Source organism: Periplaneta americana, chromosome 11 (assembly GCF_040183065.1).
Source record: "Periplaneta americana isolate PAMFEO1 chromosome 11, P.americana_PAMFEO1_priV1, whole genome shotgun sequence".
NCBI classification, from domain to species: Eukaryota; Metazoa; Arthropoda; class Insecta; order Blattodea; family Blattidae; genus Periplaneta; species Periplaneta americana.
The window spans coordinates 109,174,996-109,201,786 of record NC_091127.1 but is presented as its reverse complement, the minus strand read 5'-3'; the positions used below and the strand labels follow the sequence as shown (position 1 = coordinate 109,201,786).

General features: G+C 37.4%; 1 protein-coding gene across 12 annotated transcripts in view; it reads left to right on the top strand.

Annotated features, from left to right (window-relative positions):
• osa (trithorax group protein osa) overlaps positions 1–26,791 on the top strand; it is a 742,554-nt gene that overhangs the window by 322,008 nt on the left and 393,755 nt on the right. For all 12 annotated transcript variants that reach the window (XM_069839840.1, XM_069839842.1, XM_069839841.1 and 9 more), the window contains one exon: positions 14,790–15,299. In XM_069839840.1, the coding sequence (XP_069695941.1) occupies positions 14,790–15,299 (510 nt within the window). The remainder of the gene's footprint in view (positions 1–14,789; positions 15,300–26,791) is intronic.

The following is a 26,791-nucleotide window of genomic DNA, read 5'->3' as shown; positions in this document are numbered from 1 at the left end:
ATGAATGAGAATTTGTACAACAAGAGAGCGTCGGTGTTTGAGTTAATAATCATAAATGATGTTCTTTTGTTTCAAAATTTGTTAGAGCTTGCTACTACTGTTTTTATATTATGTATAGGTTTCTTATGGTCTATGTCCTATACCCAGATGCTAATTACATTAAAAGAAAAAAAAAACAATAAAAATGCTCTCTCTCGGAATTCACTTGTCTTGTTTACTATGTTAGATCCTAACGCTAAGCAACCCTGGAATGATCCAATAATAATTATTGTATTATTATATTTGGTGCGTTTTTGATGCGCAGAATTATTTGAAACGGCCAATTATGACTGGAAACAAATCAACGTATGAGCTAACTGTACTTCAGGTGAAGATGCATATTAACCGTTACTTTTTTTTTTTACTTCGAGAATAATTGCACTGTACAAATACATATACGTTATACACATGTATATAGGCTATATATTCCAATTTTTAGAGAAGATCATAATATGAATTCAACATCACAGCTCATTTAGCAGAGACACTGCTTTACATATAATATGTCTCTACGTGGCTTATCTGTGATTGTTATTTTTAGCATCAAACTTGTTTTTTTAATAGTTGTGAATTTGTTGACACAAAAATTTGAACATTTTGGGGGATACTTGATTTGAAATATGAATTTCCATATAGTAGCAATTTTATTATATGTAATGTGTGTCAGTTGTCTTAAGAAATATTTAGCTCTTATTTCTTTTCCCTTTGAGGCTGTGGTAGACGCGCCAAGAATTTCTGCATGGTACTGTCTGTTCGTCTTCTGTGCACACGAGACCGGCATTTTAATGACCTCTAATTAGACGACAGTAGATGAACTTGTAGTTTCATTACCGGACTTCAGATCGTTCACATAACGGAAGTAAACAATCTCGGGATCCGTTTCTGATTTTCCGAAAAATAATGCAAAAGCTACGTGAAACCGTTGGATTGCATAGGCTAATTGCCTCGACTTTGCTACTGCTTGGAGATGTAAGAACCCACTGCACATCGGCGTGTTTAGGTTTTGTTTCTCAAACTGTGGCAGGTTGTGTGATATATCTTATCAATGTTCCGTTGAGGCGGTGGCGGTGGCGGCGGTGGTGGTGGTGGTGGTTCAAGAGAAAGATTAGAGAAGTAAAATTATTAAAAGAAGTAGAATATGGAATTGAAAGAGAATTGAAATTAAAAGATGGAACACAAAAGTATAGGTGAAAAGAGTGTAAGAAAAGTGAAACGAGAGAGGTCTTGGAAATTGAAAAGATGCGTAAGAAGGAGGGAATGTTTAAGTATGCAGAATAAATATGTGAGGAAGGTCGGAAGTCTAGAAAAGAGAAGAAAGAAAATAATTGTGGAATGGAAAGAAGAATAAGAGAAAGTGGTGAAAAGGTAGACGAAGGAGAGTACCGATGATATTAGGATTAACTTACACTTTCTTGCGTTTGATGCGTTTTTCAGAAATTGAATTCATGTTAGGAGTCATATTCCCTTTGTATTTTGTTTTATTAAACTGTCATTCAAAATACTGGAAAGAAACACCCAATTAATGGAACACTACCTTTTATTGCATTTCGCATAAAATACATTTTTGAAGTGCAAAGAGTGAGAGCCTGTAACTTATATTATTTATGATTGGTTTGAATATATGAATATAATGAAGCAGGACAGAAATTCGCATGAAATAGCAATTCATGCAGTGGGATAGCGTCCAGTATTATTTTGCAGATTTGTGAAAATCGGTACTTTTTAAAATCCATGGATAAGTCCGTCAAATTTATTTGTGAAAATGAGTTAAACGCTTGAAGCCAGGTTATCCGGCTCATTGAGTACCATCTTTTCTAAATATCCACCACACCTTAATTCAATATAAGTAAAACGAGCAGCAAACAAAATAACATCATGAGGACATCACGATCACTTTTCATTGTTAGCTATGGATCTCTCAAGGACAAAGATCACCAGGAAGACCATAGAAGAGATGGTAGGACTCGTAATTTCGATCCAGCAGGCAATGAGCATTTCAGGAAGTAGACGAAGAAGTAAACAATGGCCACACCAGTGCTGATATATAGATGTGAAACTTGGGCATTAAATAGAATAGAAAAGAGAAAATAGAACATGATGAAATGAAATTTCTCAGATACGTAACTGGATATAATAAAATGATTCGAAGTCAATAACTTCACAATTTCGAACTAAAAATATTCAACTAAAATTATCTTATAGACTATCACAAAAGAAAAAAAATTGGAAAAAGAGTTTATTAAGAATGGAGAAAACAAGAAGAGATCAATGAGCCGATAGGTTCATTTCATGTATAATAATGATGATAATAATAATAATAATAATAATAATAATAATAATAATAATAATAATAATGTTGATAAAAACCTATAGTGTATTGAAACCTGTTAATGTCTTTTAATGACATCCTACCTACTTAGAAAATATTCAACAATAGCTATAATGAGTCTACTGAGAAATACCGTCCTCTTTTTTTTTCCTTTCTGCCCAGTACGTACAGTCTTAGAAAAAAAAAGTTTAGTCGCACAGAGACTTAAGTCCCAGAAAGGAGTCGGTGCACATGATCAGAGTACGAGCGACCTGGTTCACAAGAGAAGGACTAGTTGAAGTAATAAAATTAGTTTTGTTTCGTTGTGTGACTGATCATGCGCACTGTCTCTTTTCTGGGACTTATATAAAAGTATTTGTACGATAAAACGTTTTTCTAAGATTGTATATTATAGACTTCCTACTGGCAAGGCATCTGAATAGCCTTATTCAATAATTCTCTTAAGTGACTATCCCTTCCTGATCCTCGGCCGCCATCCTTGCCCACACATTTTGGCATATCTTAAGAAACATTCCTCACTCGCTGTAGTTATCGTTGAGAGATGGTGGGAATCTCCTGACGAATAACAAATTTCAGTTCTTCCAAGGTGTGTGGGTTTGTCTTGTATACGACTTATTTCAATTTATCTGAGATATAAAATTCGCGGTGAATTAAGTCGGGGGACTGAGGGGGCGAGAATTGCCTCAAAATGTCCCGGTTGAACATTTTATTTCTGTCGTCGAAATATTGGCTGTATGAGCTGTGTCAGAGTCCTGTTGAAAAATGACAAAATCACGCTCCTTGTAGGTTAATTCTCTAAAAGATGAACAAAATCGTATTAATGTAAGGATATCAACTGTTACCTAGTAAATTATTCTTTCTTCGCTCATTGTTCACCATAAAGCAATGCTTTCATTGTGGAGGGCACTGTATTGAAAAGACAAAATTATACTGTAGGAGAAAGCGAAAAGTTATAGAATAGAAGAAAAAATGCTATCTTAAACAAATTCGCAATATGAAACCGAGGTATATAGAGTATGAAACAAAGATAACGAGAAATTGCTTAGCAACTGGGTAGGTAGGCGTTGTCACTATGGCTTGAACAATCCAACATAGTAATAATAATGTAATATGTAGCGTCGATGGAATTGGTGATATCGAGATGAGGCTGAGAATTCGCCATGTGATTATTTCACAATCGTCTTACAGTTAGGAAAAAAAATTCCAACCAGCTAATTAGCTCAACGGCTATAGAACCCACGCCCGAGCGAAGCTGCGGATCAATAGGCAAGCTCGCCGCCTACCGCCTGAGCTACGTCATTGTCTTCATATTTATCAGTGAATACATTTAGTGAAACACTTCCGTCCCTTAGCTTGTTTCACGTGTTGCTGTGTGTGTCTGTTAGTCTGTTTTCTTGTTTTGAGGTATTAGTGAAAAGGGCATCGATCCTCAGACGAATGCTGCATAGAATAATGAATGAGACATCGATGCAGGTATTTGCGAAGCTGAGTGCTGCACTTAGTCTTGTGCAAACTCTTGTTGCTGCTTTATTATCGATTTCAGCCTTCTAACAACAACAACGTGTCGCCGTAACGTTCAGTTCTGGTAGGATTTCATAGCTTTTGTTTACAATTTTGTCCGATTGTCCGCGGTACTTGATTTGTTACCATGCTTGCCATTAGATCCGAGATTCCCGGATTGTAACCTGGCCATAGGGATTTTTATGAGCAAAAGAAATTCTTCATAAGCCTCTTTTACGATATGCAAAATAACTTTGCGTGAATGAGAAGCCCCCATTTATTATTTATCGGATATTTCCGAAGTGGTAACTAAGTTTTACTAGTCAGTCGTTGCTTATAATCCATCCTATACAGAGGCGCACGAATCGCAATATTTATGTGTAGTGCATTCACCGATAGCATCAGCATCAGTACCACCCGCGTCGCATGCGCACGAGCATAAAAATTATGTAACAATTTTGTTATATAACTAGTTAGAGATATAAATTCATTGTTTATACATTATAAAATTGTTGACATCTGAAAATTAATAATTAAGATTATAATAATGATATAAATTTAAACATGTCTTCTAGGGTTAGTTATTATTAGCTTTAGGCCTATATCGTCGCTTCAGAACCAATACCGCCTAAGTGACATTTTTATCAAAAAATAATTTTTTTGCATTCTTTGATAGATGGCATCTTTTTGCACCCTTCGATGAAATATTAGCCTAAAGTTCCAAGAAATGACGTCTGCACTGCTGTTGAAGCAATACCGAACATATCTGATCCCTTCAAATCTTACGAAAATTTCATTATGTCAACAGCTTCCTTTTTATTTATACGGCGGCAACAGTGCTGTGTTCTAAACCAAACAACATAGGATGACTGGCCAACCGTACCTAGGCTACAGACGAACGTATGATGGAAAGATTTACCATGACCAGCAGAGGGAAGGAAGGGAAATGGGGCCTGCTTGTAAATCAAAATTGTGTGAGAAATCTAAAATAAGAGCATGTAATAGAATTACTGAAGATCAAAGATTGGAATCATTTCAGAAATTTTGGGGAAAAAATTAATTGAGACCAAAGATAAGTTTATTTAGTAAACATGGTGGAGAAAACTTTAGTTCAATAAGAAGGGTGGACGCAGAACGTTCAAGTCGTGGTGAAACACTTAAATACCATTTTTTAATTGATGGGTAAAAAACTTCAAGTCTGTCAATTGATGTTTCTTCACACCTTGCGTTTCAAAAAATGGACTGTACGATAATAGTGAAAGTGTCCGTGGAATGGTAAAACTCGACCTTCAACCGAAAATAAGAAGAACGATAGTGACAATGAATTTGAAGATTATTTTGACAGTCTGGCAAAACTTCCTTCACACTATTGTAGGAAGTCATCACGTTTATATCTGGAACATCGATGTCTCATCTGTATAAACTGAAGTGTACTGAAGCAGGAAGGGGTATATTAAGTAGATTTTCTTTTGATAAATTGTGTTGAGAAGTGAATGTATTCCTTTATCAACCAAAACAGAAAAATGCGACTTATGTTGCAGTTACGAAGTAGGCAATGTGAATGAAGAAGAAAACATTGCGATTTGAAAGATGCTGCTCGAAATGAAAAAGAAAATGACAGAGGAAGGGTCATTAAAGACAAAACTTCCCATGTATTCACTCAAGATCTTCAAGCTCTCAAAATGGCCCCTTGCTTCAATGAAAATGCTTTGTATTGTAAAACGAAACTCAATATACATAACTTCACCATGTACAATTGGGTTCAAAAAGAATGGGCCGACACTTGGTAGTTTAAATGTAAAGTTTTAAGTCAGGCTCACACGAGTAAACTCATTGCGTTGAAAGGCAATGCTGTGATGTTTGTTCCGGTTGATCCTTTGATAGTGATCGTTTACAATGCAGCAAGTGCTACGAGGTGGTGTAGCGTAGAGGTAAGGTTTTTGATTTCGAAACCAGAGGTTGTAAGTTCGCTTCCCGCCAAGATTGATTTTTTTATTGTATTTCATATGTTTAATGACAAGTGTTAGTGGAATTGATCATGCAAGTTTTGCAAACATATTATAGCCCATCATTCGTGGGCTATTATTAGGCATGACCTGGCCTGTATACAAAATTAATCATTTTTGTGTTTCCTAAAAAAATCAGAAGCATATAAAATATAAATAAACAAAAATTATGCAAAAACATACATAAACAAAAAAGGCTTGCGGTAGGGACTAGTATTTTGTCCACAACACCTGCATCAAGAACTGCCCTCATTCTGCGTGGCGTAGAGTCCACAAGATTATGGACTATGTCTACATCCATGGTCACCTTCTTCCACGCACCTAGTAGCCTACTCTATCCCTCAATTCGTACGGGTTAGAGCGTAGGATCCTTTTCTATTTATCCCACACATTTTCAGTCGGATTCATATCAGGTGAGTTTAAAGCCCATCCGAGCAATCGACATCATTCCTCCTCGTAAACCATCATTGAATGCATTTGGCGGTGTGTACCGGATGGTTGTCCTTGATGGAATACAAGTGTTCCGTTAGGATACCATTCTCGGGCTCTGTTGTCCATGAAAATGCTTTTGTATCGTGAAAACGTTTCTCATTGTCTCACTAGATTACAGCAAAGTATTACACGATGTTAATTGTTCCATAGATAGAGATACCGGTACCGACAAACCTTTTGGTGCGATGAAGAATTTTTCTTGGAGAATGTTTGGAAAGTCGCACATGTTGGAATCCACGATTTTAAAAATAAAGTTAGTCACTTTCGTCTTTATTTTTTACCCAACACTGCAAGGAATAGAACGCAGATTACATTTTTCTTAAAAAGTGGTAGTGACACAGTAAGTGGGTGCGAATAGTATGCAGTGACATGATTGCTTTTGACAAAACAGAAACATGTGCAGAAATAAATATATGATTCCCTTCAACTCATTGCTAGCCAGTATAATTTATATTGAATTGTCTCAATAGATCCACCATTATTGGAGTCCAAAGAATTAACCATCTTTTTAACTGTTTGCAGGCCTAGATGCTAAGCATAATATAAGGCCGCATCGAGCCACGTTCCATATCGGATTAACACTTGTGCGTATGGAAGCGGAATATTTGGCGCTATTGATCTAAATAATTGAACTCTTCGATGGACATTTAACAAAAAAAAAATCTTTATGGAGGCATGCAAGTTAGCGACCTATCACGTGATGTTTGAGTGTTCGTATTTCATCACGGTGATTGACTTATAAATATGCTGTATATGTCTTGAAGTTGAGGATTACAACTTGGAGGAGACGGAGCCAAGATAGAAAAGAATGGACTTAATTGTTTGGCAGGCTGCTATCCACAAAGGACCGTAAATCCAGACAGAGAGAGAGAGAGAGAGGTGTCTTAAAATATCAAAAATATTACGCATTTATAAAAATAACGAATATATACATTTATATGCAACTTAAAACTATGCTTAATAAACTCAAAAATTTATAATTCATTTAGATAACGTGAGTATATAGTTAAACCCTCCAGAGAAAAGTATGCAAATACATAAACTTCCTAGCCCTAATGATGAATATGAGACACATTCGCGAAGAGCCTCAGTTCACCGAGATATGGATTCGTTTAATTTCTTCATAACCCTATCATTACCTTATACCATGTTTCTGAGCCTTTTTGATGATGAGGCCCCCTTTCAATCAAATTACTTTAGGAGGGCCCCCGGCCTAAGGTGTAGCGTGTAATGTAAAACATAGTGATGTGAAATTTGTACGATTTTAAAATGAAATCATTTAATTGTGTTTTTATTTAACACAAACAATTCGTATGTTCAAATTTTCATACGACAATTTTTGTAAAAATCATCATTATTATTATTATTATTATTATTATTATTATTATTATTATTATTATTTGCATTTGCATTGTCTTGTTCGAAGCCCCTCGTTAATTGCTCTTTGACTCTGCGGTTGAGAATGACTGCCTTGTACCATATATTGTAAGTTGGTGTCAGAATATTTTACTATGGTATGGGCGCAGAGGTCTGCATCGGACGTTTTCTCTCGAGCGCCAAGTAATTCATAGCATAATCCGATAGGTAGCGCACATGCATGATGGGTAAAATTGTCACGAGCGATAAATCCTTGAACGGTATAAGCCGAGCGTTAGACATTCGTTCTTGTTACAGTGATGAACTGTGTAGTAACATCATAGATGTTTATCGTTTCAAAACTTTGCAGTGTTTAACTAACCTCTTCATAGTACAACTACAAAACTTGCTTTAAAATGTAATATAAATGTTGTAGGTAAATGTTTCCCCCCGCCCCACACAGGAGTGATTTTGTTTTTGCCACATCTGATAGATGTTATTGGATGTAAATGTAATTATTATAAACGGAGATCTTCATCAAGCTCTTTCATATTGCGGTAATGTGTAGCATGAGTCTTTTTAATTTAATAAGGTTTTGAATGAATATTGCTTAACCTCTCTGCTCTCTTATAGTCTTATATAGGTATATTGTTGTTTTGTAAATTTATTGTCTATGGATATTATTACAATCTTTATCGTTTTTTAAGTAGGTTATTTTACGACGCTTTATCAACAACTTTGGTTATTTAGCGTCTGAATGAGATGAAGGTGATAATGCCGGTGAAATGAGGCTGGGGTCCAACACCGTAAGTTACTCAGCATTTGCTCATATTGGGTTGAGGGAAAACCCCAGAAAAACCTCAACAAGGTAACTTGTCCCAACCGAGAATCGAACCCGGGTCACCTGGTTTCGCGGCTAAAACCCCTGACCGAAACACCATCTATCTCCAGGCCGGACATTTAAACTCTCACTTGACAGACGCTATCCCGTGTACAATGTTGTAACTATTACGATGTAGGATTACCGAAATATACTATTGTCAGGGGGCTATGGATCTGTTGTTCGTGAAAATTGAGTACCAACCCGGCATTTGCATTAGAATTAGGTCTAATCACAAATAATGTCTACTGAAGTGTGGCCTAATACTGTTTTAACAATATCTATTAACTTCATGGTACAATAAGGTCAGTTGAAAAATAGGGGATAAATAGTATTTCAGCTCCTAAATACTATCAATCTATCAGTGTTACCACTCTCTGATCCGACCAAACCATGTCGTAATTGTTATCGCACGTTGCCTAATTGGAGTCAATTCAATAGACTCAGTAAGTGATTATTCTTCCTAAGAACCTTCCGCTATAGGCTCAAATTGCAAACTGAACGATTAGAGAAAATTTAAAAGAGTTGAATTACCTTTTCAGTATATATTGTATATCACGGTTACAGATATAAAGAGGTAATTTTTAGTGTGTGTAAATGTATAATTTTCTCCATTGAAACATTTTTGGAAATCTTTTGCACATTTTTTACCTTTCATGAGACCTTTTTAGACAACAGTGGAAGTTAGACATAGAGGTATTTAATTGGACGTGATTGTAAGTTATACGTAATTGACAAATTTCATTTTACATTAGGCATATTGATATTAAACTAACTTTCTTAGATCTTCTTTCATTAGACCTAAGGAATTAGACAATATCGGAAGTTAGACATTATTGTAAATTAGACATAGTTGTAATGGACTATTGGTACTAGACCTACTTTCTTAGATCTTCAGTCGTTAGATCTAAGGAATTAGACATTATTGTACTAGCCACTAAATGTTTAGACGTACTGATCGCTAACTCTTGAACATTTTTAAAAATAATATCTTAGCAATTCATTTCGATTACAGTTCGTAACTCACGTCCACTTGTGTGTAATACTGTTTTCCCTTGAGAGGAAGGAAGTGAAAATAGAAAATTACTAAAACAGAAACTCATACAGTGTATTAGTGAACAAAATTTTACGAATTTACATAGCCTATGCCGTTTTTGTCACTTTACGTTAAAGATGTGAACTAAATTTGTTGTATTAAGAGTAGTGTTATTTAGATATTATGTTGTATCATTAATTAGCAATTACAATACTTCAGTATGCATAAAGGACATTATGTATCTTTACTTCAAATTTAAAACATACAAATGAAGACTGGACATAAAAAAGTCTAAGTACCAAAGAGACAAACCGTAGGAAACAGCTTTCTTGTGCAGCTAGTAATATAACATCATACATTTTTTAAGTCCAGTCTTCAAATTTTTCAATACTCCGGTGTTGTTGCATAGTCCTTGTTTTGATACTTTTTCGCTGATCAAGAAGAATCCGCTGGAACTCTTGGTTATTATTAAACAACTGTTTAAAGTTCAACCATGAAGGAGTAACGTGCCTACGTTAAAACTGTCACTAAAATTTCGTTTTTTTTTTTTTTTTCTTCCCCCATTAATCTAATCGTTCCGGTCGCACTATAGTCCTGGGGTTTACTCGGCCTCTAACAAATGAGTACCAGGGGCCTTTGCTTAGGAGTAAAGGCGGCGGGCACGTAGGACTGTCATCCCTACTGACATTAATGCCGATTGTATGTACAATAACGCGGACTTTGATTATGCATGCATAAAGAAATATTGAAATATGAGTGCAAGTAAGTATAACACACTCGTAAACTACAATAATAATAATAATAATAATAATTTACAAATGGCTTTTAAGGAACCCGCAAGTTCATTGCCGCCCTTACATAAGCCCGCCATCGGTCCCTAACCTGTGCAAGATTAATCCAGTCTCTATCATCATATCCCACCTCCCTCAAATCCATTTTAATATTATCCTCCCATCTACGTATGCATTTCTGGATTCGCCCTTACGTGCTACATGCCCTACCCATCTCAAACGTCTGGATTTAATGTTCCTAATTATGTCAGGTGAAGAAAACAATGCTTGCAGTTGTGCGTTGTGTAACTTTCTCCATCCTCCTGTAACTTCATCCCTCTTAGCCCCAAATATTTTCCTAAGAACCTTATTCTCAATCACCCTTAGTCTCTGTTTCTCAAAGTGAGAGTCCAAGTTTCACAACCATACAGAACAACCGGTAAAATAACTGTTTTATAAATTCTAATAATAATAATAATAATAATAATAATAATAATAATAATAATAGCCCGAATTTGCATGAAATAAAATGTGCACAATTATATGCAGAAAAAAGCAACTTAAAACTGAACTTTCTTCGGTTTGTGACAGAACTTAGGTTTTTTCCTTGTTGGAGTACGCAAGCAAAGTGTGAGATTTACTTCTGTGAAATCTCTATTTCTATCATTCAAAAATGTTTTGTGCAGGGAGAATAATCTATGTTAGGTCTATTTGTCGTCATGGAGCAGGTGAGAAACGCCGCTTTTCTTCTTCTTTTTCTTCTTCTTCTTCTTTTACGTCTTTGGATAATTCATTTTCATTTTTCTCGTCTCTACCAGACAGACTTTTGGCAATTTCACATAGGTATTCTTTTTAATTTGGAACCTTAGTTTATTAAATACAACTTTGTCAACACCAGGGGTTTCTGAAGAAAGCGCCAGAAAAATTTGGTCTACAAGATGGAGTGAATGTTTCAAAGAATTATTTCTTGTCTCCACCATGTTACAATTTCAGGTAATTCTGGGAAGTGATTATGCATGTAATGGACATCTTCTCAATGCTATCTTTTTAGGAAAACATTTCTACGCTATCGTAACACTGACAGCATCTTGCGCTGGAAGAATGAAACACCATTATCACTTCCCAAAAATTTTTCGTATAGTATAATAAAGCATCTAATCATGAACCTTATCGAATCAGAACTGACTGAGAATGTTTGAGTGAGTTTACAAAGTTTTTGAACGCGACGAAATATGTTTTTACAATAACCATGTAATTTCTGTTAAATTCACATATTCTTTTGTTTTTATTGATGATAAGTGATAATTTAATATAAAGTTTACGCAAATAATATGCAGCTCTGAGGATAAAAACACGCAAATATGCATGAATTATAATTTTCCCCAGAATTATGCGTTTCTGTGTACTTTCAAAAATTTATCGGACATTTTTAGATTTGCTGTAAGGAACATAATTATAAATCAGGGTTCTATTAGTGATTTCCTTATCATCTGTTGCGGTATAAGGTCATCCTTTAATTTTCTTTACTGAAACTTTTATATGTGTTGTGGAAGAATTGTAGAAAATTGTGTACTGTAACGACTACTAGAAAAATATCACAATTACACTGCTAACACTTGGTGCTTACCTAAACTTAGGAGTAGGATGGCGACATTAGAGAACAATGTAGGATACTCTTTTTTCGTTTTTGTCGTTTGTTTTGTGATGACAGAAAAAAAGTTTTCATTCTTGAGTGACACATAAGACAAAGGTAGATATGTCTACATAGATGGGCGGTTGTTTGGATGGATGGATGGATGGATGGATGGATGGATGGATGGATGGATAGCAGTTACGTTGGTTGAGACTGCGACGGTCAGACAGATGGTTAAATAATTATCAATTTTTTATTTATTTAAAAGAATGCATGATTAATCACCAAGACAAAGCCAAAAAGACTTTCTAGATATCTAGGCCTACTCTTGCTAATCTTATATTGCAAGTCCAGTTCTATACTTTTGTTTAGGGCCAGAACTTTCCTTTTAGACTTACAATTAGAAGTTCTACCGAGCAGTGTACTAGAACGAATATCATTGCTTTCTGTGACATCACGAAATAAGTAAATTCTCTGGTAGGTATATCTGTCCTATTAAATTTTCTGTCTTATAGTAGTCACCCTTCATTGAAGTTAAATCGGACTGTCCGTTTCAACGAAGAAATACAAGTTGTATGTTAAACGTTTCAGTTTTGTTCCTATTCCTTTTCCTCTTTGGTCTGTCAAAATTTGGTGAGATAACGTATGTTCATACTCTCTTGGAACATTATGCATTCAGTTACGCTTGTGATTTATTAATTTTGGCCATGGTGTATCTGTGATTGCCTACGGGCTTTTTAACCACTTCGAATTCGTTTCTCGACGTGGTTAACGGAGAAATTTATTTTACCACGGACTTGCGTGTGTCCCCCTTGACTAATGATTGTCCTGTACTTTCTCAGCTATGAACTTGTGTAATGTTGACAGATCCGCAGTGTCTAACTTCGAAAACAGCTTCGGTCAGAGCCCGATGGATGTAGAACCTCTGAAAAATAAATGTATACAGTTTATAAAAATGTAAACTGCTTTTCATAAAAAGGTATTCTGGTCTGACTTCGGCCGAAGCCTAGAAAACGTAAGCTTCGGGACGAAGCTGTGATTATCATTGAGCCATTGAATCAGCTGCTCTCTCGGCATGCATTCATGTTTAAATAATTCTTTTGTCTGTGCACGTGCTTCAAATTTCATTTTATGCTTTTGCGTATATTTGTCCCAATTGTATTTGCACTGTCTGTTGCGTCGGCAGCATTGCAAAATATGGAACTGTCCCGCTGCTGTTATGAGTTCTGACGCTGTTATGAGTTTATTTTACTTGAATTTTCATTACCGCGGGGTGAATAGCTTTTATGTTTATCAACGCCACTTGAATTAATCCATACTGCCATCTATTTACAGTTAAAGGCAATTCCTGTTTTCTTTGTGCGACATTTGTGGCTTCAGATGTCGTATCACTAATGCTCGTACATACATTTACAGTAAAGGGGACTTACCTAATTACTTACAAATGGCTTTTAAGGAACCCGCAGGTTCATTGCCGCCCTCACATAAGCCCGCCATCGGTCTCTATTCTGTGCAAGATTAATCCAGTCTCTATTATCATATCCCACCTCCCTCAGATCCATTTTAATATTATCCTCCCATCTACGTCTCGGCGTCCCCAAAGGTCTTTTCCCCTCCGGCCTCCCAACTAACACTCTATATGCATTTCTGGCTTCGCCTATACGTGCTTCATGCCCTGCCCATCTCAAACGTCTGGATTTAATGTTCCTAATTATGTCAGGTGAAGAATACAATACGTGCAGTTGTGCGTTGTGTAACTTTTCCCATTCTTCTGTAACTTCATCCCTCTTAGCCCCAAATATTTTCCTAAGAACCTTATTCTCAAACACCCTTAACCTATGTTCCTCTCTCGAAATGAGACCATACAGAACAACCGGTAATATAACTGTTTTATAAATTCTAAAGAGTTTAGGGAACACTCCACTAAAAATAACAACTTTTTTCATAATCATTTTTCTTCAAACAAATTTTGAGAGCATGCTTAATTTGTAAAGGACTAACAAAATCCAATTTTCAACTCACTTAATGTTTTTGACTTTTGATTTTTATTTATTTTCACTATTCTTTTAGAAATATTTTCAAACCCAAGCTTTCAGTAGAAGATCTCAATTTTCAAGATTCTTCTTCTTCTTCTTCTTTTTTTGTTACATTCACAAGACAGAGAAACATTTCTGTATATCATTTTATTAAATATCTCATTTATTCAATTTCCAATTTTTTTTTAATTTTGAGAAAATAAATTTGCACTATTTCTTATGAAATAAATGCATAAAAATATGCAGATACCTCATAAATACTTGCAGTAATAATTCCATTCAGATGTAGAGCATCTGGAAAATATTATTATTCCCAGATTTTATAGACATAAAACAGATAATGAGGTTTTTCTGTGCAAAATAGCTTTGCTTACATTTTTATTAAGAAATTACACTCTGTAATTTGAATATTTTTATTTATACTGACAGTGTTTGAGTTTTGCGGGAGTCTATACCAAGTACTTATCTTTGATTTTCGGTGCATATAAGTGCATATTTGCATGCATATTGTAAAGTTTTTAGTGTAATTATCAACGCTAGTCATGACATAAATTTTAATATCCTAATCTACCTGTAGTCTCCAAACAAACTTCCAACGATCCTACATCTTCCGTAGCAAATTACCTCTGATAATCAAGTAAAGAAACACAACTGTCTCAAACGTCCTACATCCAGGTGCAGTCGTTAAGCAAATCGCTGTTGTTTGTTTTAGCTGGGGTCTCCGTATGGGCAGCAGCAACAGCAGCAGCTGACTGGCGGGGTGTACGCAGACCAGCGGAGTTCGTGGGCTCAGAACCAACAGCACTCGCAACAGAACCAGCAACAGCAACAGGGACCCCACTCCCAGCAGAGCTCCCATCCGCAGCCGGGGCCCCACCCCCAACAGGGTCCACACTCGCAACAGGGGTCCCAGCAGTCGAGTCAGCAGCAGCAACATGCGCCCAACCCCCAGCAGTCTCCGAGTCAGCCGCCCCAGCCCCAACAGTCGCCCCTCCACCAGCCCCAGCCGTCGCCGCAGCATCAGCCTCAACCCTCCCCACAGCACCAACCCCAGCCGTCTCCACAGCCCCATCCCCAGCCGTCGCCGCAGCCCCAGCACCCACCCCCGTCCCCGGGGCAACACCCGCCTCCTCAGCAGTCGCCGCAACAGGCGCCGCCCCCCGCGCAACACTCACACCAGCAGCAGCAACAACCTCCGCATCCTCCCCAACCGCATCCGCAGGTGAGTAAAGTCATTGGAAATAAAATTCTATTGAACCTTGCTGATATTTGCACGAGTCATATGTCTTTTATCTTGGTCATGTAGCACTATAAAATAAAAATGAACTTAACTACGATTTCATTGACCCCTTATTGCAGGGATGGGCATCGTGGCTCACTTGAGAAATAATGCCTCACTGACCTTCACAGAGCTTATCGCTCTGAGTGACATCACCTTCACAGACCCCTTTTCTCCCTCACGCAGCTCCTAGGCGTGGGCAGGTTCTATATCAGTTTCATAAGCAATATCAGTGGTGGCATAATAGCATTATCAGAGCAGTGTGTACGCGTTTGAAAACGATTATTTCATAAGAAATGGGAGGAAGAGTTTTTTTTGCTGTTTAGAAGGGGAGAACATACATTGTATCTTATGCTCGAAAATCCTGTTAGGCATTAATAAATTTAATATACAACGACATTACTCCATATGTCATAAAGAACATGCTGAATTATAAGGTAAGACAATTCTTCCATGACTCTGTAGTGTTGTCTCTTTCCGGCAATAAGATACTATCAGCAAATTTACCTTAAGCTGATGTATATCACAAATCACCGAAAGTATCATTTATATGCAGACGTGTATTTTTATCAGTATCATAAATGTTAACTATTAAAGATGTGTCAACTGTACAAAAACAGGTTTGAACCTTACAAGTGATACCAAGAAGGCACCACTTCTGAGGCAACTAGGCCAGGAGATAATGGAGTAGAGTGGTCATTTCCCCCCCCCCCTCCGTTGTATACATCGCCGACTAGCTACATATTGCATTAATCAGACTTCAGATGCGTACAATTGTTCTTACTATGACACACATCGTCAAAGAGATGCACTGTCTGATAATAGATGTACAGCTCGATTCAGCGTTAATGGCCCCTGTCCTTGGTTGTTTGGCTAGTGAGCGAGCTGTGTGTTGCGTCATAAGAAAGAAATGTAATCACAAATGTGCGTAGGAGGGGAAGAGGAAAGAGTAAAAATGAAAATAATAACAATGCTCGAAGTTGAGGGACACTCATGTCAAGAAAATATGTCATCATGACATTGTTTAGTCAACAGACGTAGTAACGGGATGTGTGGAAGAATATTGTTTTAAGACGGAGTGTACCGCGACATGATAAGAAGGAAGTGTTAGGTGTTACGACTGCGAGGCCTGACCTCTGTAACCCAGCCCGTCAGTAGTGATGAGTAACTCGCTCTTAGTCTATCTACTTACTTCTTGCAAGGGCCAAAATCCCTGAATCAAGCTGTGCATATCAGCCAAAATCTCAATCAGAGGATCACAAACAGTATACCTGCTGAATACGCCGTTCGCCAATCACTACCATAGTATGCGTAAACAGTGTACCTACTGAATAATAATAATAATAATAATAATAATAATAATAATAATAATAATAATAATAATAATAATAATGTCGAAGGTTAAAGGTTTTCAGCCGCATATTTTGCAGGGGTATTTTCGTCTAGACATTACTATCTAGTAGGCCTACCGCTTTGATAGCAAATTATAAAGTTCAATGTTTTGACTTGTCATTCATTATTAACTTACCTTCACGTTCTGCATGAAATACCTGTGTTTGCGAGATAGACAGCGGTTACACTATTCCACCCCATGTCGGTTGTGCCGGAATTTTGAATGATGGACTAAACGACCTTTCAAAATACAAACTTTTGTTAAGGCCGGGTTATCGTCAGTTGGGAAACAATAGAACAACAGCTCCGCCAGTAGCGACAGTAACTCAACCCGCCTCGCCGCAGCAGATAGACACATGGAAACAAGGCATGAGATCTGACCCGGCAAGGCTTGCTGCGGCCTGCAAGCTTGTTTTGTTATCTCGCATGTTTTTGGCTTCGGACCCCACGCGGCGCTGACGTCATATCGTTCTTTAGAGATAACTTTCTAACGAGTGTCTGTTTCTGTTTTGTCGTTAGCGAGTTTGTAGAACTGCTCACTGTGTACAGTAGCTACTTTGCGTGCATGACATCCGTTCGATCTAATACGTACAGTACCGTCTACGTACAATCTCTGTTACTTCGATTAAATAACTTTGTATTTCTCATTATACGTACCGATACTAGTACGATTTTACAATAATTTCGAGGTTGTAGCACAGTCTACTATATAGAGTCGCGAAGCTTGAGTTTTGAGGGTGCTAGAAACAATAGACTGTGACGGTACTATTTTGCATTGCCTATAATGAGGTGATATTAGCGATCCTAGTGGTGAGCAAATATCTAATGTTTGCATATTTACTACGTATTGAGCTTCGCGACTGTATATGCTAGACTGTGGTTGTAGACAGTTTTTCAACATTCCTGATGCTGAAGGGGTTTCTGGCTGAACAGATTTCTTTTCCCCTTCATATTCATCTAAGTTCTTCTGAATTTCTTCGCTAATTAGGGATATAACATATAATTCTTAGCTTTAAAGACAGTAATTTATTTGATTACTCGAAGTCGACTGTAACCATTTCATTTATTATATTATTATTATTATTATTATTATTATTATTATTATTATTATTATTATTATTATTTACAATAAACGTATGGCAAGGGATAAATATTAGCATTTATGGAGAAAGATAATATTATTTTTCTTGCAAGGAATCGAAAATAGTTTCTCTGACTTTGTAGTTTAGAGCCAAAGAACATAAAATAAAACTTCTGTTGTACTTCAGTGCATGATGGCGGTTCTTTGAAAGTTACAAGACAGAGTTGTACGTTCTGCGACCGGTTAGGCAATTCTTTATTCGTAAAACAGGGGCACTCCTAATCCTGCACGCTCCATTGAGAGAAACAACAACGACACGTTTGACGTTGAACAATACTATCACCGAAGTTAAAAAAATGGACCTTCCACAATGGCTACAAATCCTATCGAATTTACTTTTTTCCTCCCTTATTTGTCTAGTCCTGTTAGTGCGTTGTGGCGACATGCTATTCGCTTCCGCACATAACTTAACCAATTTTATCTCGTACACTCGATAAACGAATGCCTAGCTAGCCGCATCGTATTAACTAACACATAGGCGGTCAGGCGGGCATGCTCCGGGCTAGGTGAGCGAGTACTGGGCAGGTGATGCTCTTCATGTGAGGCAAGAAGAGTTCAGTGGCGGCCACTCAGTCGCAAATCTCCTGGTGCAGTGATTCTTAACCCGGGGTTTATGGACCCCTTGGGGATTCATGGATGAGCCTCAGGGGGGTCCGTGGAAGTCACATAAAAATTAACATGTATATTCACTATATTATTTTAACTTAAAAAGCAGATCCGTATCTAAAAATGTTTGTCGCTTTTTGTTTTACATTTTTCTAGGGAGAGAGTCCGTAGCGTTCACCAGATTTTCAAAGGGGCTCTTGACTCTCAAAAAGTCAAGAACCAGTGCCCTAGTGGGATTGACAAGAATATTCTATCACTTTATTTCAATATGTGTATTCAAATTAGAGAGCAGTGGCGGCTGATTGACTGAGGCAAGTGAGGCCGGGCCTCAGTCACTTGGCTTAACTGAAATCAAATTTTGTGTTTTTATATAATGTATTAGTTATTTGAATGAAGCATATATCGCTGTAGAAGCATTTGAAAATTTTGATGTATATAGACCTGTTTTGCAGTAAAATTTGTTCCTGAGGCCAGAATCGTTCGTGCCGGGTTTGGCTTAATGCATTTCATGTCCTTTCGCGGGCTTTGAGTTTACGCTTAAAACGTTGTAGTTGAGGCACAATTCGGCTGGCCTGGTCAGGTTTCACTCCTCCCATCCATGGGCCGGCCTCAAGGGTAGAGTGGGGTGGGAATAGCAGTGGTGACTTGTCTTCCTAACTAGGCCATAAATAACAAAATTCCAGCTCTTTGGCAGGCAGAAACCCACTCGAGATTCTCTCCCGTTATGTCTCAGTTTATGACATAAGCGAGGGTGTCTACTATTGTACTTCGTAGTACAGTAGTGAATCTGGGCCAATGTTGTTATGTTCTTCGGGAAAATATAAACAGAAACAAATGAGAGAAATAATGCTGGTGCAGTTAATTCATTGCTAGAGTGTCCTTTTTCGAGAAGAAATAATACTAAAAGAAAAGTTTTAAATAAAGAGAGAGACTACCGAGATACCTACGACATCGATGATAATTTTTTCTGACACATAATCTTAAAACGCGAGTTTCTATTGCATCCTGGTATGGACAACATAAATGGTTATGTGGTAATGTGATGCAAAATAAACTTCTCTTGAAAGAAAGGGGAATTTCAACACATAATATGGGATGCTTCATCACACTGAAACAATCACTGAAACTCAGAGCATAACAGCTTATTTGGTGAGTGAAATTATTATTTTTCATTGATAGTAATAAGAATAGACTAATAATAGTAATAATAATGATAATAATAATAATAATAATACAGTAATAATGATATTAATAATATAATAACAATAATAATTGATATCATAAACAAACATTTCCTATCGGAGGCACTTAAACTAGTAGCATCTGGCCTCACCGAGGATTTTGATCACCGGCCGCTACTGTTAGACAGTTGTATTTATAATATATTGTGAATTTTATTAGTAACAACAATGTAATTTATTCGTCACAACAATAATTCCTTTCTACAATTCACCTTAAACGCTCTTGTCAACAATTGGATCTTCACTCAACACAGTATTCGTTATAGCACTCCACCGACGACAATGACAATTTACTTGGACTATTACGCACAACAATGAACTGTTAATCTTAACTAATATTTACAAAGCACTATTTACAAATCAGAACTACCAGTTCTCAGTTCACAGTTCTTCTATCTCAGTCACTCGAGTTCACGGTATCTCGAACCACAGACCTTCAGAGACAGTTCACTGTACTCGAACTCGGGTCCCTCCAATTGCGGTCCACTGCACTCGAACTCAGGTCCCTCCAACTGCGGTCCACTGCACTCGAACTCAGGCCTTCGGATGCTGACGCAGATGCGGACGCACACTCGAGTCGAACTCCGGCTGGCTTGCTTGCTCTGGCTTTCTCACTGACTGAATAACTGAAAACTGGAAACTCTGCTCTAGTTCGCTGGCGCTTCTTCTTTTATAGCAAAATCATAGTTGCGAGAAATTTCTACAGGTGTGTAGAGAATTATCTCGATATCTCCACTTCGACGGACTTCTGGAATAGTCGAGAAGGTCGTTCCACATTCACTGCGTTAAGTAGCAGCTGCGCGCGCAGCCTCCCCTCGCGTGTAGGCTCCTTTCCCCTTTCCCCGTGAAGCCCGCGCGATATGCTCTCTCGCGGGACGCTGGTCGTGAGTTCGAATCTCACGTCGCTGTCACAATATTTACATCAACACAACAAAATGTTTTGCTTTATCCATTTGTCGTTTCAAATTAGAGAGTTGTTTTACAATATATTTACATTATGTATACATGAAATGGTCCCGCGCCGTGGCATCGTGGTCTAAGGCATCCTGCCTAGGACTCGCGTTACGGAATGCGCGCTGGTTCGAGTCCTCATGGGGGAAGAAATTTTCTCATGACATTTCGGCCAGTGTATGGGACCGGTGCCCACCCAGCATCATGATGCACTTGGGGAGCTATGATAGGTAGCGAAATTCGGTTACGAAAGCCAGCTATAAAGGCTGGGAGGATCATCATGCTAACCATATGATACCTCCATTCTGGTTGGATGATTTTCCACCTCTGCTTCGGCATGTGGGCGTGAGGTCAGCAGTCGGCTGGTCGGTCTAGGCCCTTCACGGGCTGTAGCACCACGGATTATTATTATTATTATTATTATTATTATTATTATTATTATTATTATTATTATTATTATTATTATTATACAACGAAATGTTATCATTATGATTTTCCTTTGTATATTTTCTTGCGTCTTTTTTTTCTGTGTTTTGAAATAAGCAGTGAAATATCTGGAACAATACTGTAAAAAGATAAAGGAATCCCCTTTACATGCCATGAAGGCATTTGGGAGGCATGGAGGTAGAGCCCCATATTTTGTGACCTCGGCACTAGAATGAGGTTATGTGGTCGGTACCACGCTTTGACTGCCTTTTACCCCCGGGACAGACCCGGTGCTCAATTTTTATAGGAGGCTGAGTGAACCTCGGGATCGTTTTGGAAGTTTGACAACGAGAAAGGGACAATAATGTACTTTCCTGAAACAACTTATTTAATACAGTACCTCATTAAATTTTCTATTGCTTCCACACACTCATATCCAACAGTAGGCTATAATTATGTGTTTGATCATGGTTGTAATGTGGCTGAACGTTATATTTTTTCCCCTATAACAGATTGTCCGCATACTAAGCGTTTGGTACCTTCACCAGTTTTAACAAAAAGAGTCACTTTAAATGTAGTGTCGATACTTGTTCTGTTCTCCTTGTAAATAGCTAGCTCTCTTATTGTAGCATAAAATACTTCAATATCCAGTAATTTCATCCCTATATAATTACTCTACGTTAAATTTGTACTTCAGTAACTAATTATTTCTTTGTTCTTTACTTCCACAATAAATTGACCAGTCTTTATTAATCTAGCATGTTTAGTACTTTGATTTTATTGTAATTGCAAATTTAATATTAATTGTAATTTTAATTTTAATTGTATTTTCGATATTGTAGTTGTAATACCCTTATCTCTACCAGGTTGAATAAATACTAAACACTAAATAGTCTACTGTATCAGTAGACCTATCCATGTTACAAGTCGCCAGCGACGTTGCTGCTTGATTACGATAGGTCTGAGTGTGCGACACCGTCTGTTTACATTTACAACAATTTCTTGCGCACGCTCATCTCCTGCACCGGGCGCCCAGTGGACAATATGCCCGCCGCCGTGAGCATGTCTTATTAGTATTATTTTTAACCAGTTTACAGGTTGGGTCTAAATGCCGTCTTCGAAGAACAGGGCGTAAATAAACCACAACAAAACATGCATATATAAGATACGAACCAATACTTTATCTTGCAGTTTTTTTCCAAATGTCTAATGGGGCAAGTATTATTTCCGTGGGAAACGCTTCTGTATGCACGGGTTTAAGCTCAGACTGTAACTCTCACATGCCTTCGTCGAACATCCCGCACTTCCAAATTTCACTTTGTCATTCCAAGCATTGAGTACACAAGTTTGGTAGGATTTAGTTCAATGCCGGACAACGGGAGCACGTTTTGACAGCCGGCGCCTGCTTGAAGTACGGAATGTAAACATCACGTGCTTACCTTACTTCACAACGCGAAACAGATAACACTGTTCTACAAAAAAAAAAAATAAATAAATAAATAAAAAAAAATAATAAAAAAATTAAATTCATTTTTCTGGGTATAACATTCTTGATTAACATGGAAATTTACCTCCTGAATTCAAATCTGTAATTAGTTTCTCTGTGTCACGCATAGTTTTCAAGTTATATGCAATTTCATTTTTAAATAATTTTCGTTTCCACGCTATGTATTTATGTAGGCAAAATATGTAACTATTAATATTTTAGTCACTTACAAAATTATTTGCAAACATTTTATGCACTATAAAACAAAAAATAAATACAAGCCTTAATATAATAATTATATTATATGGAAAAACTTATTTAAGGTTAGAAAATATGAACAAAATATACTTTTCCCTAAGAATTTAAAAATCTTATCTTTTTCTCCTGTGTTCAATTTTGCAGTCTCTAATAATGTTCCAGCAGTAGTCGGGAAGCATCGCAGGCATCCATTTCCCTTCATACCGCTTTTCCATGGATATTATATCTTTATGGAACCTTTCACCATATTCGTCGGAGACATCACTGCAGCTCTCAGGAAAATGATGTAGATGAGAATCTTGGAAATACACTTTTAAAAACGTGTGACATCCTAGTTCTCTATATGCATTTATCATTTGTTGAACCAATTGTTCGAAGTTGTTAGCTCTTTTACTTCCCAGAAAATTTTGCGTTACATTCTTGAAACAAGACCACGCTCTTCTTTCTTTTGGTGCAAGGCATTGTTCAAAATCTGAATCCTTCTGAAGTTCTCTAATTTGGGGACCCACAAACAGGCCTCTTTTATTTCTGCTGCAGAAAAACGAGGAAACCTTTTTGAAAGGTACATAAATCCTCTTCCAGATGTGTCCGTGGTCTTAACAAATTGTTTAATAAGGCCTAGCATGATGTGAAGAGGGGACAGCAGAACATCTTCACTGGCTACCAATTTCTCATTCAGTATATTTTTTCTCCAACTTTCCACTTAAGTTCAGGCCAAATCTCTCTCTTATAATGGAAATTCCTATCGCGACCGACCATTTCAGGGACAGGTACATGTCGCACTCATCACCAGGCTTCGACCTAGGGACACAGAGTAACCAGTATGAGGTTTAGAGTACACGGAGTATAAATGACGTCATGATCCGTGTGGGGTGACTACAACAGCACAGGTGGTTCCGTAATGTGCATTACCGTTGTGTGTATTGCTGCTTGGCTGCGGTACGTGTAACAGGCTTCGGCGTAGGGAGACCTGATTGAAGGTTACAACTCACGTTAATACTTTAATGGTAGACATTTATTGTCTACACTAGGAATGTACTGTATATGCTGCATCTGTAAAGGGTGAAATATATTTTGTGCTCCATCTCCCAGTCCACTCGACCAACACAACACTATTGCCCGTGCGTTCTGAACTTCATGCGTTTCTGTGCCCAGGACCGAAGCCTGCTCATCACATCGTTGTTGTGTTCCTGACATAGGTCTACTTCAATTAATACGCACTACGGATCAAAAGTAACTATGACCCCATTTGAGTTCTAGGTATTGCTTCTAATATCTCCATAACTAATCGTCATACAATGACGGTTCCTATCTCGAATTTCATCGCTACAATATCCTCTATAACATTCCGGTATTCGAAGATGGCATTTAGTATTCATTCTGTATAATTCGCGAAAAAAAAAAAAGAAAAAAAAAAGATTTGCGTTTCTATAAGTTCGGCCCGAATCCGACAAACATAAGTGAATATCAACCCGGCCCGGGAGCTGAGCCCGTGCAGAGCTCTGCTAAGTAGGCCTAAGATGGTAAGATTCTTCCTAGTGGATTAGTGGATATTTTATCACGCACATCAATTTTTAAAGTGTGATTTCCCTAAGTACGTGAACAGAAGGAGAGTATCAGGAATGATTAAAATATAATGTGTAGATTTGTGCTAAATTAATTACATATCTAAATATACATATATGCTAAATACACTAATTTTGGGGTTATTTCGTTACCTTTTAAATGTCATCTCAAGAAAATAAACTTACAATAGTAATATAATTCGCAGCATGTCAAAGGAAGTCAGTGGTTAAGAAACACATAAAACGTGTACTGAGAAAGTTGTCACCTTCATCACACTCATTTTTTACATCGTTGTCCGTGTATTAAAGCTGGTTCACAATAAACCAGGAACGAAAATGGAAATATTGTTAAAATAAATGTATTTAAATGTGAGCATTTACAATTAACTACTGTGAATGCTCACTTTTAAATACATTTATTTTAACATTATTTCCGTTCTCGTTCTCGTTGTCTCTTCCGTTCCCGGTTTATTGTGAACAAGGCTTTAGCCTGTAATTTCCTACTTCACTCTCTCAGAAACTGAAATGTTAATGAAATTGTCGAAATCGCTTGAATGTGGATGCCTAGAAGTAATGATAATGACAAGGCGTTTTGGCCTACACCATTACCACATCTCCCACACAATGGCCCTAAACTGATTTCTCTCTTCATCCAGGTAGCCCGGAGTTTATCCCCGTCAGGTCTTGATAGAATTTATGGTGGACAAGGCAGACCTTGCGGGGACTTTTTCTTGGAGTACTCTCGTTTCACTTTATCATTCCACTAACAATCTCCACCTCCCCATATTTCATCTTCTGTAGTAGTTAAAAATAGGCTGAGGTGAAGTCTTGGGAGTAGTACGTATTTCCGTTGCTTATATAGGAAGGGCTTACCAGGCACCTACTCGTCTGAGTTTGGGATGAGGCAAGATGGCGCATCTGTTAGGATCGGATTCACGAATTCTACCAAAGCCACCTGTCGGACTTGGATAAAATCGTGGATAAAATCGTCGAATCTATAGGGCACACAATAGGCCAGTGGAAGCTTTTAAAGTGCAAGGATCCGTCTCGGGTCTGGCCGTTGAAAAGCCAACCCAAAGTCAAAGTCGCCGATTGCAACTGTTGCTACATCTGTTGAAGTAAACAAGATTCGTGAGAACCGAGTGAGATGGCACAGCCGTGACGCGCAGGTCTGCATTCGGGAGATACCGGGTTCGACTTCCGGTGTGGACCATTCTCGTCGAGATTTTTCTGTGGTTTTGCTGGACTGAAAGTAATTAATTTTCAATTAAGTAGAATGCCGGATTGGACTCTAATTACCGCGAAATAATAGACACAGTACAATAGCAACAAGCATTCCCTACAGTAAACAACCAAGTCACGGTATGAACTAGAAGTTAAAGCGACTATAGTAAATGAAGCCAAAGAAAATATTAGTGGTAATAGGATACTAGAAATCATTGGAGAAATTTAGTATTATAAAATTTGAAGTTGTATGGCTCTGACAGTAGCGAGATGGAAAGGCATACTGTATTTTGTCACATTCTTTGCGCATTTTTAAGGAGGACGCTACTGATTGTGAGCTGAAATGTCTTTTTTAATCAATATTTACCATAATTTTAGTGTTGATTAGGATGGTTAGAAGAAAGGCACCTTCCAAATTTGAAGTGATTTGGATACATCGTTTTAGATTTATTGCAAATAAAAAACCTGAATAATTTTGAAAAAGTCGCAGGTGTCCTAATTTTTTAGTTCTCAATGTGAAACATATTTAATCTAACATATCGACAGGCCAGTTCAAAAGGGAAACAACTCAAAATTCAAAGTTTTGAGGTAAGTACATTTTAAAGTTTCATGTAACTTTACGAATGTGTATCATACAATGATTTTCTACGATAGGACAAATTTACATTAAATATTTCAAGTCGGAGAAGTTATAAGATCACGATGTCATGGCCGTCTAAACTCGGAATCATTAAGAAATAAATATCCATAAAATGGCAGCCTGTTTTATTCATCACCACGATTTCATGGTGGTCTAAAGCGGTCTTAATCAACGAAGCGCTTAGAAAAAGGGGAATGCTATCTCTTGTTGCAATGAGTATTACATGTAACTTCAGAATAATAAGGGCTGAAATGTAGATTGAATGTTAAATTTCTTACTTATTTGTGTTAGGTATAATATTTAAGCGTTGAAAGATCGAGGTAATGCATTAATTACTTGCGGAATGAATTTTGTACATTGAATATTATATTTTCTTTTACAGTGCGTAAAACGAATATCATTGTGTAAGGTAATTACTTTTTTTACGCACTAATATTTTAAAAGCTCACTCTACGCATTGATAACAGTAGGTGAAATGCAACTTTACGCATTATCTTAGAAATAT